Source organism: Gigantopelta aegis, chromosome 3 (assembly GCF_016097555.1).
Source record: "Gigantopelta aegis isolate Gae_Host chromosome 3, Gae_host_genome, whole genome shotgun sequence".
Taxonomy (NCBI): Eukaryota; Metazoa; Mollusca; class Gastropoda; order Neomphalida; family Peltospiridae; genus Gigantopelta; species Gigantopelta aegis.
In genome coordinates, this window is record NC_054701.1 from 50761420 (window position 1) to 50778581 (window position 17162).

General features: G+C 39.8%; 1 protein-coding gene across 2 annotated transcripts; it reads left to right on the plus strand.

Annotated features, from left to right (window-relative positions):
• Nucleotides 1–1697: 1697 nt before the first annotated feature.
• Nucleotides 1698–8792, plus strand: LOC121368187. Of its 2 annotated transcripts, XM_041492817.1 has the most exons (5): nt 1698–2045; nt 2448–3791; nt 4673–4886; nt 6811–6933; nt 8554–8792. In XM_041492817.1, the coding sequence occupies exons 2-5, from the start codon at nt 2694–2696 to the stop codon at nt 8733–8735; spliced, it is 1617 nt and encodes a 538-aa protein (XP_041348751.1). In that variant the 5' UTR covers nt 1698–2045; nt 2448–2693; the 3' UTR covers nt 8736–8792. The 2 variants fall into 2 exon arrangements, with proteins under 2 accessions (XP_041348751.1, XP_041348750.1); XM_041492816.1 differs by having other exon boundaries at nt 1698–3791.
• The last annotated feature ends 8370 nt before the right edge of the window (nt 8793–17162 follow it).

Sequence of the window (17162 nt, forward strand, 5' to 3'; positions counted from 1 at the left end):
TATGAATTCCTACAGTTCTACGTCATAATATACTAGCAATAATGAAGTAAATTTGCGTCACTCGCGTTAGAACCTCATTGGGGCCCCATTGAGACTCAATAACACAGACACATATCTGCAAGCTTGCGCATGTACACGAAAATCTTGATTTCATTTATCTACAATATAATTATTGTTTACTTAAAAAAAAAATAATTCTACAAACAAAAAGGGCACTTGGACATTTTGAGGGCACTTGAACAATTTTTGGGGGGGGGACGCGTCCCCCTGGTCCCCCCCCCCCCCTTGGATCCGCCCATGGGGCATGTGCTAAGACTGTGTCAAAATCACCATCTGTTTGACATCCAATTATGATGATTAATAAATCATTGTGCTCTAGTGGTGTCGTTAAACAAAACTAACTCTATATCCTTCCACTACCCTATTCCATCTTCAGAAAATCCTATACTCACCCCCTATATTATTATTTTTTAATTATTTAAAATTGTATATGGTAGTAAATTGCTTTTGGCGTTATTCCCATTTGGACACTAGTTTACACGGCCCTTTAACGGTATTTGACAGCTGTGTTGTGAGGTGGAGTTATTAATGTTCCTTTTCTCTATTCACAGCCTGTGTTTATACCCGTTTAGGTTGCTGTGTAGGCCAGGACACTGTGTCACGCGTCTTTCATAGCGTCTGGCAAAACGCTCTTCCAAAGTATTCGTTGAACGTTTTATCACAGATAAACAGTCCCGTTGTGTGGTGTCGTATTCTTGAAGCCTTGAGATAGCTGGCTTGTTAAGATATCAAGCAAGAGTTAATGCTGTTTCCGTGTTGGATATATTGACATGTGTATTGTGATAACATTTTAGTCGATAACACACCACTGCAAATCCACACATTAGGCCTGCACTCTGTGTGTACAGTCTCCATATCCTAGAAATCACCGATTTGTTAACTTTTTTTCTGTACGATAATTTGTGCACACCCCTCCCCCCTCCCTAAACACACTTCACAGCAAGCCATCTTTGGGTGGGATGCGGGAATATGGCGTCAAGTGCAGTCTTCGTTATTGTAGTTTTAAAACACTACAAATTTAACGGTTAATTAAAATGCCCCACGGTGAATCTCAGTAGGGCTACAACTACGAACAACATATATGCACCATCTTTGCAAAAAGCTAATATACTAGACCTATTTACCCCCCCCCCCCAAAAAAAAAAAAAACCCAAACAAACAACAAAAAACCCCAAAAACCCAACAAAACAAAAACAAAACAAAAACAACAACAACACAACCCCCCCCCAAAAAAAAACAACAAAAAAAACAAAAAACAAACAAACCCACACACACTTCAAACATTTAATGTGTACGCGACATAGGCCTAATCTGTATACGGCGAAATAATATGAAGATATGTAATTATAAAATGTAGGCCTACGTATACCTCTGCACAACGAAGAAGCGGTTAGATTGGGGGGGGGGGGGGGGGGGGGGGGGCTATTGGGGGTGCAAATTGGAAGATAATGGGGAAAATATTTGTTTAGCATCGCATCGGAACATTTTAGACTATGGCCATTTGGTATCTTAGGCGAGAGAGAATGAATTTGAATTTCGTAGGACCAATGTATTTTTCGTGCTGGGGTGTCGTTAAATATTCATTCAGTTTTAGTAGGATCAAGGCCTATACACCCAACCACTGCCGAAATCAAATGCCTTTGAAAATGTCGTTCATACATAGCCGTTAACGCTGTTATTACGTCATACGAAAGACTCAATTCTACAAGAATAAAAACACGCGTCAACGTTATAAAGAATAACGCGAGTAAGACTACCTGTTCAGAAGTTTAATTTTGCATTTACAGTGCTGATACACACTGCAAACCTAATTGGAGCTATGCCATGCGATTTGTAATTGTTTGGTTTTACTTATCTCGACGGTTGTTACAACACGACTACTGGACCACGCGAGGCATATCACTTTCGACTCGATAGCGAGTACAAAACAGACATTTCTTTTGTGGTACGAACGCCCTTAAAAGACAGCGAGTATCCAATAGCCAGTAAGTATTTATGAGTAGCTATGATACGAATGAATAAGCTATTGGAACGTGATCTTTTGTATAGACAACTATGCTTTAGAAGTTAGCATTTCTTCTTTGATATATTATGCATATTGCCAACGATCACATGCTGTGTTTAATATAACAGTAAGCTCTTGCTGTTTGAAGTCCCATGTCTTAAACAGCACGTTTTAATTTATTCGATAAGACGGGGGCACCTATTTCTTGTGATATTTTACATTTGACTGGAGGGCTGGAAACAGGGAATGCACAAACGATGTAACATGTTTATACGAAATGTGTAAACTGTCCAGATTTGTTTCACGAAGCGCCAAAGACAATTTATTACCTAGGCCTAATGTTGAGTGACTGGATATAATGCAATAATATTCCTTGTTTTAGTTTACGAAAATAGGTTTTGGAAATAAGGACATTTCTGAACCAAGGACTTGACGAACCCAACACTAGAGGCTATAAAGAGACAAAGGACACATTCTGTTGCAGTTTGTGCATATTTCCCACTAAAACACTACTCGGAAAACTGAGAGAATCGATTTGATGTATCAGTGAATTGCGATAACTTGGATCGAGAAGACGACACTGCCATCTAAACTCTAACAGTAAGTAGATTTGAAAATCACCAGAACCATGCCGGCCAAGAAACCTAGTTCTCCTGTCTCGCTAGAGGGAGAACGCCGCAAAGCCATGATGCTCGTTCATGCGGTGGAAAAGATGATCATTAGATTTAAAGAAAGGTATTTTCGCAAACCCCATAATAGATTTTCATCCGATACGGATGATTACATAACATTTGTGATCGAAAAGACAGGATCGATCAAGAAACCTCCTAAGGATTACAAGGACTTTGCTGTCATGGCAAACAAAGTAAGGACAAGTTCAGCACTTTTGTTTAGAAACGAACTGGAGCAAATGGACGAAGCAATCGAAAGGCAAAGAATGTTTGACGAATTGATAACATCCGCAATAGCGAACATAAACGAAGCGTTGGAAAATCATGTCGTTAAATTCTGCCTTAGTTTCGCACCGGAAGCTAATGGATTCGACATCAAGTGCGTGCAAGAATATGAAAACTCCATCAATCGATGGCAGTGTGCCATTAACAATTCGAAAAATCTATTGAGTGATATTCTGAAAAGTCTGCAAGAACAAGCATCAATACAGTTTGTCAACTACATCAAAAACTATTCACAAATTCTTCATTATATGGGACTCGCATTGGAAGTATTCCCGCGCATTTTCAATCCAATAAAAGACTGGGTAACAGCGGACGAAGCATATCCCCGGAGGCTCATGGATGAGGTCAGTGCATATGAAAAGAGAAAGCTGGAAATAGCTGATTTATCTCGACGACAATATCACCGCATGGAAGACGCCATGCAGAAAGCAAACAGAAAGACGTATCAAAGCAAAAAGCTACACGACAGACTATACAGTGCTCTCTCCGAGAGGAAGATGCACAGGAGACGAGAGCTCATTCTGAAGGACTCATTGAACAGGCTGGAGGAAGAGTTAGCAGAGAAGAAGAAAGACATGGAGGAAGCCGTACAAAACGTTTACCACAGACAGACCACTTCCAGAGGAACGTACGACCATCTGGTCTCCGTGACAGAAGCACTACAGCAAGATATTTCCAAACTGAAGACAAGTTTGGAAAATCTGAGATGGAAACTGGCGCAGATAAGAAAAGAGCGATACGCCTTACAAAAAGAGATCCATAGACTGCAGGTGACTATAGTATATGCTGTCTCATTTAGTAGCTTTGAGTATGTACACATTTACCTGTATTATGAAGCCATGTTTTAAAAAGTCGTCTTACTTTTCTCTTTGGTAGTACAAATCTGTATTGAGCAACAACCTGTGTTAAGATGTCATCTTACTTTTGTCTCCTGATTAGTTTAATATTTTAGTACGTGCACATTGATTGATGTATTAAGCAACCACGTATTTTCTCTCAGATTTATTTTAAAATTTAATAAATCACATTATCTGTATTAGGCAACGACGTTTTGCTTTTTTGCAAGATCATCTCGACTTAGCACAATTATGGTACTTTCCTGTTAGGCAGCCATCTGTTCAAAGATACCTCCTTACTGTTGTCTCAAATTATCTAATACTTGTATTGTACCAGCTCTTAGTGACTGTTTGGAGAATCGAAGGCCACGGTTTCATACTTTGGTGACTTCAAAGTATGCTAGCATGCAGTTCAACGTCTAGGTGAAGAGGAAGTGCTTGTCAGTCTGATTAAAATTAGCGCTACCAGTGGAGCTAATTTTAATTAGATTGAACTGTTATATACACGCTGTCAACGTGTACACCCCCCCCCCCCACACACACACACACCTTCTCCCACTTTTCCTTCCCCAAGCCGACATACATTCAATCAACCATTTGACAAGTGTTGATATCTATTGCAGGTTGAGCCATGTCTGGCATCATCACAACCCGAGTTACCTGTAAATGTATCCAATGAGTGTGATGTTGGAAACAAAAAGGCAATGAAATTTTAAATTTTAAATTTTAAAATAATTGTAATAAAAATAAAATGGGGGAGGGGTATAATACTATTAGATTCTGTGCACGTAATACTGAATGTTGATTTCCTGCAGGTGGTGCTAGAACGGAGTGTTAAGCAGGAGTCGCACATGCACGAAAGTGCGCAGACTAAGACCGACGAGGTGGGCAACACTGCTGGCGAACACAAAGATCTGGACGCGGGAATCGAAATCCTGCGTCGCATCCGTGCAATTAAGATGCATCCGAATACAGTGAAAAAGATTCACAACGAAGGATACACACCTGGAGCCAAAATAGACGTAACAGGTGGGTACCAGTGGCACACTGATTATCCAAAAATCCATACGAAAACATTGCATGCATCTTATGGAAAGCAACGAGGTGTTAGTTTGTATAACAATTATGTAAGTAATCTTCTGTTAAAGTGACAGACCCTAGTTTTTAAACACTACGGCGTATTTTCCACTATTAAAGCCGTTTTTTTATAATTAAAATTAGAAATACTTGCATTTTATTATTTGGAATATTAATTTTCGTAAATCTGAAGTGGTTCTGGTCATCCAATACCTTAAAATGCAAGTTTCCTAATTCTGAAAACGCACGTTCGTCTGAGAAATAATGGTAATAGAGACGATCTCTACTTATTTTTAGACCGAATTTCCCTGTTTAAATATGACAAACTTTAGCTTCTCTCTATTATAACCTTATCTAAATGTGTGTTGCAGGTTTGTAGATTAACTAAACGTAGTGTCCATTTTCACGGGCTGAAACTAGGGTCTGCGCCTTTAATATTTGACGATTTGGAAGCCAACCTGATGACTGAAAGCCACGAGAGATAGTAAAAGAAACCCATCACTACTCGGCTACAGCTATGATAAAAAACACTAATATAATAAAGTGTTGAAGTGACCTTAAACAATAAATTTATTTTAAAAAGCAATATATGCTTTTCCCTAACTTTAGATAGGATAGAGCATATATATCCAAGACGTTGTCTTGACATATTTAATTATGTTCAGTAAAATGTAAATAGAGAATAATAAATGAGTGGCCGTTAGATACCATTTATATATCACAAGTTGTTTTAAAATGTATCTAACGAGTTATGAAATAAATGGTATCTAACGGACACTCATGTGTTATTCTATTTCTTAAATATCTCCAAAAATCATTTTTTAAGCAAATTTTAACATCTCTTTCGAATAAAAGTTATTTTCAGCCGTTGCACTTGTAGCTAACTTACGCGTCACCGACCCATGATTGTCAGGTTAACTACACGTCACAATATAATCGATTTTCATCGTGTAGTTTTTCATTGGATATATGACAGTGGTGACCAGGTCATCACCTAAGAGCAGCCAGTTGTATGTCTTGAAATTGTTAACACACGTGCATGTGTAACCAACCATGTGTTGTAAAAAATAGCGCATGGTGTTCTCACCAACGGGTGTGTAAGAAAGTCAGTTTGTGGATAATAAAGTTCGGTGTATTTTTTGGCAGTGGGACTTTACATGGAAGATTTTAAAGTATCAAAAATATTATCATATATATCTGGCTCCATATTAATAGAGGTAGTCTACTTAAGTTATACTTATCTTCACATTCAAAGTCGGCAGATAGTAGATAAGTATAATGCACTGACTTAAGTATATTTATGAATATGGGACCTGAAGAAGTGAGGTGCATGTGGACTTTCTGTTTCTGTTTTAACTAGACTTCTAGCTTATGTATCTGCTAGCGTAATATTACTGTTAATGTTATGGCAAACTCGAGGTTATTTTAGACTCATTACTTCTAATTATATAGTTCTTCGATGAGTAATTAACGTTTTTGAAACATCTTTTGAGAGATCATGTGCATTGCAACAAAGCCAATAAAACTCCAATCAGATCGTCCATCTCGTCGCTACGACATATTATATTGGTTGTACGATCGAGAGAGAAGGGCAGGAGTTGTTAGTATGTTGGGCACAATTTAGATTACACTGCATTTTGCTTTTAAAACTAGAAGGGGAATTACTTAATATTTTAGCCTCACACAGTAAAGGATATCAGACTACTGACGCACAATTTACAACGGGTTCGAAATCCAAAGAAGATAAAATACTTTTCATTTATTTTGAAAACGTATGATTTTACAATTGAACGAGAGCCTTACGTTAGTTTTTATATTTAATTAACAGGTCACGTTTCTAATAATTGATCTTTTCCTTTACCTTATTTTGCTACAGATCGATTGTCAGAGGCGTTCAAACTTGCTGCCCCGGATATTGGCAAGAACTGGGCCCACTTTTACCAGCAGCTTCCCTTCCGCCCGCCCAGAGACTACGACGCCCGGTCGCACGACATAGAATGTAAAGTACAGTTTTGTCTTATTATGTACTAGTCAATGTTGAATGTAAACTACAGTTTTGTCATATTATGTACTAGTCAAGGTAGTATGTAAACTAGTTTTGTCTTATTATGTACTAGTTAAGGTAGAATGTAAACTAGTTTTATCTTATTATGTACTAGTTAAGATAGAATGTAAACTAGTTTTATCTTATTATGTACTAGTTAAGGTAGAATGTAAAGTACAGTTTTGTCATATTATGTACTAGTTAAGGTAGAATGTAAACTAGTTTTGTTTTATTATGTACTAGTTAAGATAGAATGTAAACTAGTTTTGTCTTATTATGTACTAGTTAAGGTAGAATGTAAAGTACAGTGTTGTCATATTATGTACTAGTTAAGGTAGAATGTAAACTAGTTTTGTCATATTATGTACTAGTTAAGGTAGAATGTAAACTAGTTTTATCTTATTATGTACTAGTTAAGATAGAATGTAAAGTACAGTTTTGTCATATTATGTACTAGTTAAGATAGAATGTAAACTAGTTTTGTTTTATTATGTACTAGTTAAGGTAGAATGTAAACTAGTTTTATCTTATTATGTACTAGTTAAGGTAGAGTGTAAAGTACAGTTTTGTCATATTATGTACTAGTTAAGATAGAATGTAAACTAGTTTTGTTTTATTATGTACTAGTTAAGGTAGAATGTAAACTAGTTTTATCTTATTATGTACTAGTTAAGGTAGAATGTAAACTAGTTTTATCTTATTATGTACTAGTTAAGGTAGAGTGTAAAGTACAGTTTTGTCATATTATGTACTAGTTAAGATAGAATGTAAACTAGTTTTGTTTTATTATGTACTAGTTAAGATAGAGTGTAAACTGGTTTTGTTTTATTATGTACTAGTTAAGATAGAGTGTAAACTAGTTTTATCTTATTATGTACTAGTTAAGATAGAATGTAAACTAGTTTTATCTTATTGTGTACTAGTTAAGATAGAATGTAAACTACTTTTATCTTATTATGTACTAGTTAAGATAGTGTAAACTTATTATGTACTAGTTAAGGTAGAATGTAAACTAGTTTTATCTTATTATGTACTAGTTAAGGTAGAATGTAAACCAGTTTTATCTTATTATGTACTAGTTAAGGTAGAATGTAAACCAGTTTTATCTTATTATGTACTAGTTAAGATAGAATGTAAACCAGTTTTATCTTATTATGTACTAGTTAAGGTAGAATGTAAACCAGTTTTATCTTATTATGTACTAGTTAAGGTAGAATGTAAACCAGTTTTATCTTATTATGTACTAGTTAAGATATAATGTAAACTGGTTTGGAATGTTTGTTTAACGGCACCTCATAATATGGTTATTTTGACACTCATACCACTATCTTTGATATACCTGTCGTGGTGCACTGGTCGGGACGGTGGAAAAAAAAAACTCCACGAGAACGGGTCTACTGAGGTGATTCGATCCTGCGAAAAAATCATTCTGATGCCGATTTAGACAATAATTTGCCATTGTTGATATGAGCACTAAATAGTGGCTTGGCTGATTTTTAGCTTTAATCATAAACAGGCTAGTTGTAAACCTATCGCAGATCGAAGCTCTTTTCACTGTGCTCTGTTGTTTTTCAGTGATCGACCTTACATCACAGCGCCACGATCTGGGTCTCGGAGCCACTGTCGTGAAGAGCTTGGAAAAGTGGAAGCGACTTAGCAACACAGCGTCAGTTACCTCCCTTATTGATACTTTGAACGCTTCCATGAAAACTGCCACCGCCAAGAAAATACACCGAACTTTACTATCCACAAACTGACTTTGCAATTTCTACAACATAATAAAATATCTTAAAGTGTACTTTTCAACGACGGTACAGATTTTGTTTTCGTGTTGTTAATTTACACTTGGCCTGGATAGTTTTTTAATTTAGTGTCAACTCCTTTAAGTGTATGGCTATTGTCTAAATAATTGGTAGGCCTACATGTATATTTTATGTGTATCAAACACAAGTCTTTGATGATGTTCGGACAGGATATCTCATGTTCAATGTGTAGTTTTGCAATATGCCCGGCAAGATACAATTAAATTATGACGTCAACTGTGTACATCTGATTTTGGGGTCTGCCTGTCAACTAACCAGAGTACTCTGACTGTAAGAGAGCTCTCATTACAGAGTCCTAACTGTCCATGTCTCCGTCTAGCTCTCTTACAGTCGGACTACCCGTCAACGTGCCCAGCTAGAAATGTGAAGTTGTGTTACAGGTGTTTGTGAACACGAATTTCCCTATTACATTTATATACAATGGATACCCATAGATTACTTAATACATTCATCCTTTTTATTAGTTGTAGTAGTAGTAGCTGGTATTCGCAGTGCCTTAAAAATAATAATTATAATAAAAAGCCCTATAAACCGGACATCCATGGACGAAACGTTGTCCGGTTTTCAGGGGTTAGCGTTCTATTCGTACTTGTTCTGATATGTTCTCGGTTATTGAAGATGTGTGGATATGTTCCAGGGTCCCGTTCCATCAAGCGATCAGAGCGCTTAGATCAACTTAAGTGCATAGGGTAGCTATACGCTTAAGGTAATCTTAGGGCTAAGATAGTTTCGTCGAACGGGGCCCAGTAAAGAATCTTTCACGTTAGATATTTTAACGTTTGCTTATATACTTTCGAAACTTCTAATTATTTAAGTTCATCTTCGATTGATAGTTCAATACGGCTAAGCTTATAAATACTGAAATATTGGCTTGAATTTCGTGTTCTTCTTCTGCTTGGACCATTGTGTTATTCCATTTTCAAACTTTAAAAAAAAAAAAAAAATTATTTTGTTTATTATTATTATTATTATTATTATTATTATTTTTTTTTTTTTTTTTTTTTGGGGGGGGGGGGCTATATTATGCTAACGCACAAAATAACTGTAATGAATTATTAACGCATCATAATCACATACTGTGGATGAGGCATTGCCAAATGAATTGTGGAATAGCTTGTCATACTTCAGTTTAACATTGTTCAGTATCTACGAGACTGGCAGTCTTCATCCAGTCCAGACCGGCCTCGGTGGCGTTGTGGCAGGCCATCGGTCTACAGGCTGGTAGGTACTGGGTTCGGATCCCAGTCGAGGCATGGAATTTTTAATCCAGATACCGACTCCAAACCCTGAGTGAGTGCCCCGCAAGGCTCAATGGGTAGGTGTAAACCACTTGCACCGACCAGTGATCCATAACTGCTATCCTGCCTGTGGGAAGCGCAAATAAAAGATCCCTTGCTGCCTGTCGTAAAAGAGTAGCCTATGTGGTGACAGCGGGTTTCCTCTAAAAAAATCTGTGTGGTCCTTAACCATATGTCTGACGCCATATAACCGTAAATAAAATGTGTTGAGTGCGTCGTTAAATAAAACACTTCTTTCTTTCTTTCATCCAGTCCATTTTATTAACATGTAGCTAACTTAGAATGTCCCACATACTGGTTTGGGTAGATATAATTTGCTTTCATTATTCTGTAGTCTATGTGTAATTTCACGATTAAACGAAACTAACTTTATCATTCATGACCCGTGTGCTATATTAGCAACTGCATTGTAAATTAATTTAATGTTTTGCGTTAAAGAGACTGATATTCCTAGCAAAGTTACAGAGAAATCATTTCATATTTTCCAGTAATTATATTTTATTTTCTACTTTTAAAATGTCATTCGGGCGAACGGCTGTCAGTTATATAGTATTTCGCGGCCTAGGAAGTAATTTGAAGATTCGAAGGTACTTAGCTATCTAGCTGATTCAAAACATTAATGGCCGAACATGTTACTAAACCAATACTGATAATCTTATAGTTTTCAACTAGAAAGCAACAAAGCTGCCATGACTAGATGGAGAAGTAGACAGCACAAAGGCTGACATGAGTGTTATAGATTGCACTTAAACCAAAACATTAGCGGTCATAAAAATGGAAAAGATTTTTTGAAGAGAATGCCGATGACCCATGTTGGAACATATACGTTTACATTTGTCTGGTGTCGCAAAATGTAAAGTATTGCACCTGGTCTTTGGACAATACACCCCAACAAGCAAAACTATCGGAACAGTTAGATTTACACATTGATAGTCTAGCACTGAATTTGAAGAACACAAACTGTGGATGGCTGCTCGGGCAATCTTAAACGAAAGACAACATGAATTGATGTTATCCGGCATGGTTTACTGGTTACTGTCAGATAAATGCTTGTACACCAGACCATCAAATGGTCCTCGTTTGAGAGATAATGTTGGATTTGCCCTATGCAACTCATACGAATATGATGCTGACAAAGTTGCCGTTCGTCTTTTCCAGAAACTCGACTATTGTTTGGAACTAGTTTCCGTAGACACAACCGTGACAACCGTGAAAGTTCTCGCTAAAACATAATTTTGTCAGTGCACGTTCTGTTATATTTGCTAATAAACACTACAATATGGGAAAGACAACACACATTATATCTGGTTATAAAGATCCAATCAACAGTTTCACTCATGTCATGTCTGGAATAAACTGTACAGCGAGTATTGTAATCTGTTATCAAATGCTGTGTACCCTAAGGCCCACACGGCAGCGGGTCCACAGTGTTGCATACATTGACGCAATGACACACGCATAGAATACTTGTAATACTGCCCTAGACACGCAATTAGCAACCGTCAGCAAGGTTTACAGCCTCTTATCGTAGCCGGGAGGTGGGGAAATGGGTGCAATACCCCCCCCCCCCCCCCCCGCCACCCCAACACCTCCTGTTTCCCAGCACCGTTTATATTCGTCTGTCGTGCCATAACACGTACAGAAGCGGGAATTAACAGACCTAGAGGACAACGTGGTTGCCCCCTCCCATATGGGTGCATCGCAATATAAAATCCCGATTATGCTGATGTGTGTTGCTAAAACAACAGTAGTATACAGGCCTGTATGGTGCCATGATTGACCTACTTTCCCGTGATCACGTGACCTTGGTAGGAGACAATGGGCTTTTGTGTAGGAAACAATGGCCTTTGTATAGGGGGGTGCAGGTGTCTGACCTTGGTAGGAGACAATGGGCTTTTGTGTAGAAAACAATGGCCTTTGTATAGGGGGGTGCAGGTGTCTGACCTTGGTAGGAAACAATGGCCTTTGTGTAGGAAACAATGGCCTTTGTATAGGTGGGGTGCAGGTGTATGGCCTCGGTAGGAAACAATGGCCTTTGTGTAGAAGACAATGGCACAATGGCCTTTGTATAGGAAACAATGACACAATGGCTTTTGTGTAGGAAACAATGACATTTGTATAGGGAGGTGCAGGTGTCTGGTCTCGGTAGAAAACAATGGCCTTTGTGTAGGAAACAATGGTCTGGGTGCAGGTGTGCGATCATGGTGTATTCAATTCAATGTATTGCATATTACCAAACAAACTGGTGTCAGCAAACAAATAAAAGCAAAAGAAAAACATACAGCACCATTAACAACAACAATTAATAATAACACTATGTACAGGCCAGGTGTAAGTGACGTTGGATTTAGCTTCATTGTATAACGTCTATTGTGTTGTTTTTTTGTATTCACAGTGGACATACACGTGGATGTTTTTTCACAGTGTTTTATTCTAGGCACCCAAAATAATAGCCGTTAAAATATGTCTCGTGGGGAAGGACTGTAACTGTTTGCTGACTGTTTGGTCTAAAGTGAGGCTTTCATGTCGCCAGACAAAATGCGTGTGTGATGATTTTCATTCATTTGTATTTCTTTAGCACATTGTCGACGTTTTCTTAGTTGCCGTCATTCAGCCATTCATTCATTCGCTTTATAATAGAGGAGTACTTTATGAGACCTCTTCATCAGCCCTCATACAAAGGCATTTTATTACACCTCTCCGAGTGTTTATGAAACCAGGTGAACTGCAAAAGACATACTGACGCGTGCCCGTCTTAAGTAGCAGAATAAATTTGTTATGGTATGCCCACTGACCGTCAAAGTTTGTTTGTGTTTAGCGACATCACTAGAGGACATTGGTTTATGAATCATCGGTTATTGGATGAAAAACATAATTTTGACAGTTTTAGAGAGGAAACCCGCTACATTTTTTCCATGAGTAGCAAGGGATATTTTATATATACAATCTCATACCCCTTATGGGGCCAGTATTTCATAATTAAATACAAACTTTTGTGTGTGTGTGTGTGTGTGTGTGTGTTTGTGTGTGTGTGTGTGTGTGACTGAATTAGGTGTGTGTGTGTGTGTGTGTGTGTGTGTGTGTGAGAAACACTAGAGAGAAACACCCCAGCCCATTGCTATGAAGAAAGAACGCGTGACTGCAACTCAACGCTCCAACCTAACCTATGCTCTTTTAACTGCATTTTAAACACGAGTATTTCCCAAGAGTACAAGCCTTTATAGACAACCAGTGTATTATGTCTGGTATATCAAAGGCCGTGGTATGTGCTGTCCTGTACACACAACTCTTGCTACTATAAAGTAGCGGAAGAAATATTCAATCACAAATCTAGTTATAGAGTAGAATACACAAAAAACAAACGCAATGGAGAGAGAGAGAGAGAGAGAGAGAGAGAGAGAGAGATAGAGAGAAAGAGACAGCTAGAAAAAGAGAGAGAGAGAGAGAGAGAGAGAGAGAGAGAGAGAGAGAGAGAGAGAGAGAGAGAGAGAGAGAGAGAGAGAGAGAGAGAGAGGGGAGGGAGAGAGAGAGAGAGATGTCACACGTGATTAATCCATTAGTGTAAGTCGGCGACACACGCGCCGCCATGGGTTTAACAAGTAGTACGTGTTAACCAAAGGGAAATAGCTGCATTTTTAAACAGAATACTAGAGTACTAGCCTTCGTACAGGGCTTTTTAATTACCAAATGGGTAAATACAGTGATCAATCTAGGATCGATCCCCATCGATGGCCAAATAGGCTATAGCCAACCAGTGCATTATGTCTGGTATATCAAAGGCCGTGGTATGTGATGTCCTGTGCACACAACTCTTGCTACTATAAAGTAGCGGTAAAAATATCCAATCACAAATCTAGTCATGGAGTAAAAAAAAAAAAAAAAAAAACGCAATGGTTTGGTTTTTAATTTTTTTATTTTTCTAAAGTACAAATCTCTATAGACAACTACACATGCAATGGACACACATTGGGTTACATCGAGAGGCCTTAAGGGCGACATGTGAATAATATGAGTGTTCATTTCTCTTCATCTTCGTGCTCATCATCAGTATCCTCATCGTCGGTATCGTCGTCGTCTTGTTCGTCCAAATATTCGCCGATCGAGGAACGATACTGATTTAATTTAGAACGAATCTGTGGTCTGAGATCTCTGTCTGGATTCACAAACTGTAGAATTTTTCCTGGTGTTGGGGCCTTTGTCAAAGTAATGCATATACGTCAGAAAGCGAGAGTACGTGTCTTTAAATAACTTCCATTGCAATGTCTTCATCTTTCTCTTTCGATGGCATCTTGGGAAATGTTTTTTTTCTTCGTAGCGTTTCCTCTTGCTTTCGAAATAGTCACGATTGATGTCGAATTCACGCTCGATCATCAGACGTACGCCTTCGTTTTCCAGATCGGACGACGGCTCTTCATTTCCCTCCTCGCACGTTTTCACGTGTCGCTGCAAGTCACTCCCGTCTTTAAAGACCAGACCACACGTATCGCAAGACTGCATCCTCTTGACCTTTTTCAGATAGGGCTCTACCTCATCTTCTTCTTCTTCGTCGTCACTTTCGTAGGCGGGTATGCCTGGTAGTTTTCTCTTGAATGCGTTTCTTTGCATGATTTGCTCGTAGAGCTCCTTCTCCGACGGTGGTTGAAACTCTTCTGAGACATTCGCCGTTACACTCGTGCTTATATACCATCCGGACGGCCCCGTCTCTAAACCATTTGGTGGAAGGCGCCAATGTTCGGGCGTGGTCGGTTTTAAGTCCACCAAGAGATGTCCGTAGGGCCTGTGGGTAGCTTCCTCAAACCGCTGCTTGAAATGACGAGTATTTCCAGGATACATCTGCTGTGCCAAGGTTAGGACTTGCTGCTTGTCGATGGGGTTGTTGAACAGTGCCAGGTAATGACAGTTTCTTCTTTGTGTCGGGTCCTTGCTGTTATAGAGGTTCTGGTTGATGGCAATCATAGAGAGGTTTCTGTGGTGACTTCCTTCCGTGAACAGATCGGTGATGCGAGGGTCTTTTCCAGCTGTAGACATCAGGTCGTCCAACACGATGAGATTTCTGACCTTGAACAAATTTTACTCGAGCAACCATTTTGATCGTATCATAGAGAGGTTGCCATCGTTTGTAGAGCCAGATGATGCGCTGAGGAGGCGGGTGGATTTTACCATCCCTTAGCAGTTTGTACAACAAAAATGTTTTTCCACACGACGTGGGCCCCGACACGATCATGGTGAACGGATGTAACAATCTTAGGGGCTGCTGCTGCAGCGGAGCAGGAGCTATAGGAGCCCTATGAGCAGGAGCTATAGGAGCCAGAGGAGCAGGAGCTATATGAGCTAGAGGAGCCAGAGGAGCCCTAGGAGCCGGAGCTATAGGAGCCAGAGGAGCTATAGGAGCCAGAGGAGCTATAGGAGCCAGAGGAGCAGGAGCAGGAGCTATATGAGCTAGAGGAGCCAGAGGAGCCCTAGGAGCCGGAGCTATAGGAGCCAGAGGAGCAGGAGCCAGAGGAGCAGGAGCTATAGGAGCCCTAGGAGCAGGAGCTATAGGAGCCCTAGGAGCCGGAGCAGGAGCTATAGGAGCCAGAGGAGCCGGAGCAGGAGCTATAGGAGCAGGAGCTATAGGAGCCAGGGGAGCCGGAGCTATAGGAGCCAGAGGAGCAGGAGCTATAGGAGCCGGAGCAGGAGCAGGAGCTATAGGAGCCATAGGAGCCTGGAGTTGAGCTGAATAGAAGGTCTTCCAATGACGTAGCATATTTGATGGTTTTGAAAAAGTCTTTGGACATACGGGACACGATCTTTTGTTCATGACATGTTCCGGAATAAACCAATTCTGATTCATGATGTTGTCTATTGAAGTGTTCGACGTGAACTGACGATGTTGAAACTGCCATGCCCCCTTTTATAGTCTTCTCAAAAATGCTTGTGCCGTTTTTGCCCAGTCTGCTCTCGTCGTTTCTGTTCCACGCCACTCTCTTCACGTTTCCGTTTCTGCTCGGCCTTGGCTTGCTCTACCACTTGTGTTGGGGACACCATGACGACTTTGGGTGCCGGGGGCGTGTTCTGTTCCTCTTTTTCTTTTTTCCATGTAGGGTCATACAGTTCTAGACATCGATCTACACTGTACATCATCTGATTTTTCCCACCACGTTGCACTGGAAAATGAGGTTGAAGTTTACCTTCTGCTTGCAACTTGTAGAAACGGGTCCACTTATCCACGTCGGGTACATATAACTTGTACTGGTATGACATGTTGCTTCTCTGAAGGTTCTACCTCAAATGACGATGTTACCCATTACCCTTTTATTTATACTCTCTACAATTTCACGCATGCACACAAAGATTAAATTTTGTGTGGTACGTATGACCCATCCCCCATCCCAAAGCATAGCTCGTGCACGGCTCAGGGCCACTCCCGGGACCACACTCAGGGGCCTCACACAGGGCCACACTCAGGGCCACTCAGGGCCATACTCAGGGTCACAGGTCCACACACACACACACACACACACACACACACACACACACACACACACACACACAGGGTCACCCTTAAATTAATAACAAACAAAATGTGTTATTCACGAGTTTATTTTACAAAACGAAAAGTATCACACTCATGCAATACGTGTTTAATGTCTGAACACGTTATTCACATAGGGACATCTCGGGGACAGTCTGTAATGTTCCATCACTGGATCGTCCATTCTCTGCCATCGGTAGGCGCGTAGTCCACAGCAGTAACAGACAACGGCATCATGGTCTCCCGTGTAGAAGAAACCGGCCTTGGCGAGCTCCCTCGGTTTCTGTCGTAACTGTAAGGGCCACCACCCAAATGTCTGCATTCGTGTATAGAATCCTCTCATTTCGGGTCGATGAAAGAACAAGTAATGTCTCGAAAGACCATCCCATTCATCATCGGCGTCGTAGGCATCATCATCGTAGGGAGCAGCATCCGTTTTATATTCTCGAGCAGCATCCGTCTGATCCATGGGTTCTTCGTTCACAATTTCACCGGGTTCACGTGCAGCGTCCGTTTGATCTGTGTCATTTTCTTCTTGTTTGGTAGTCA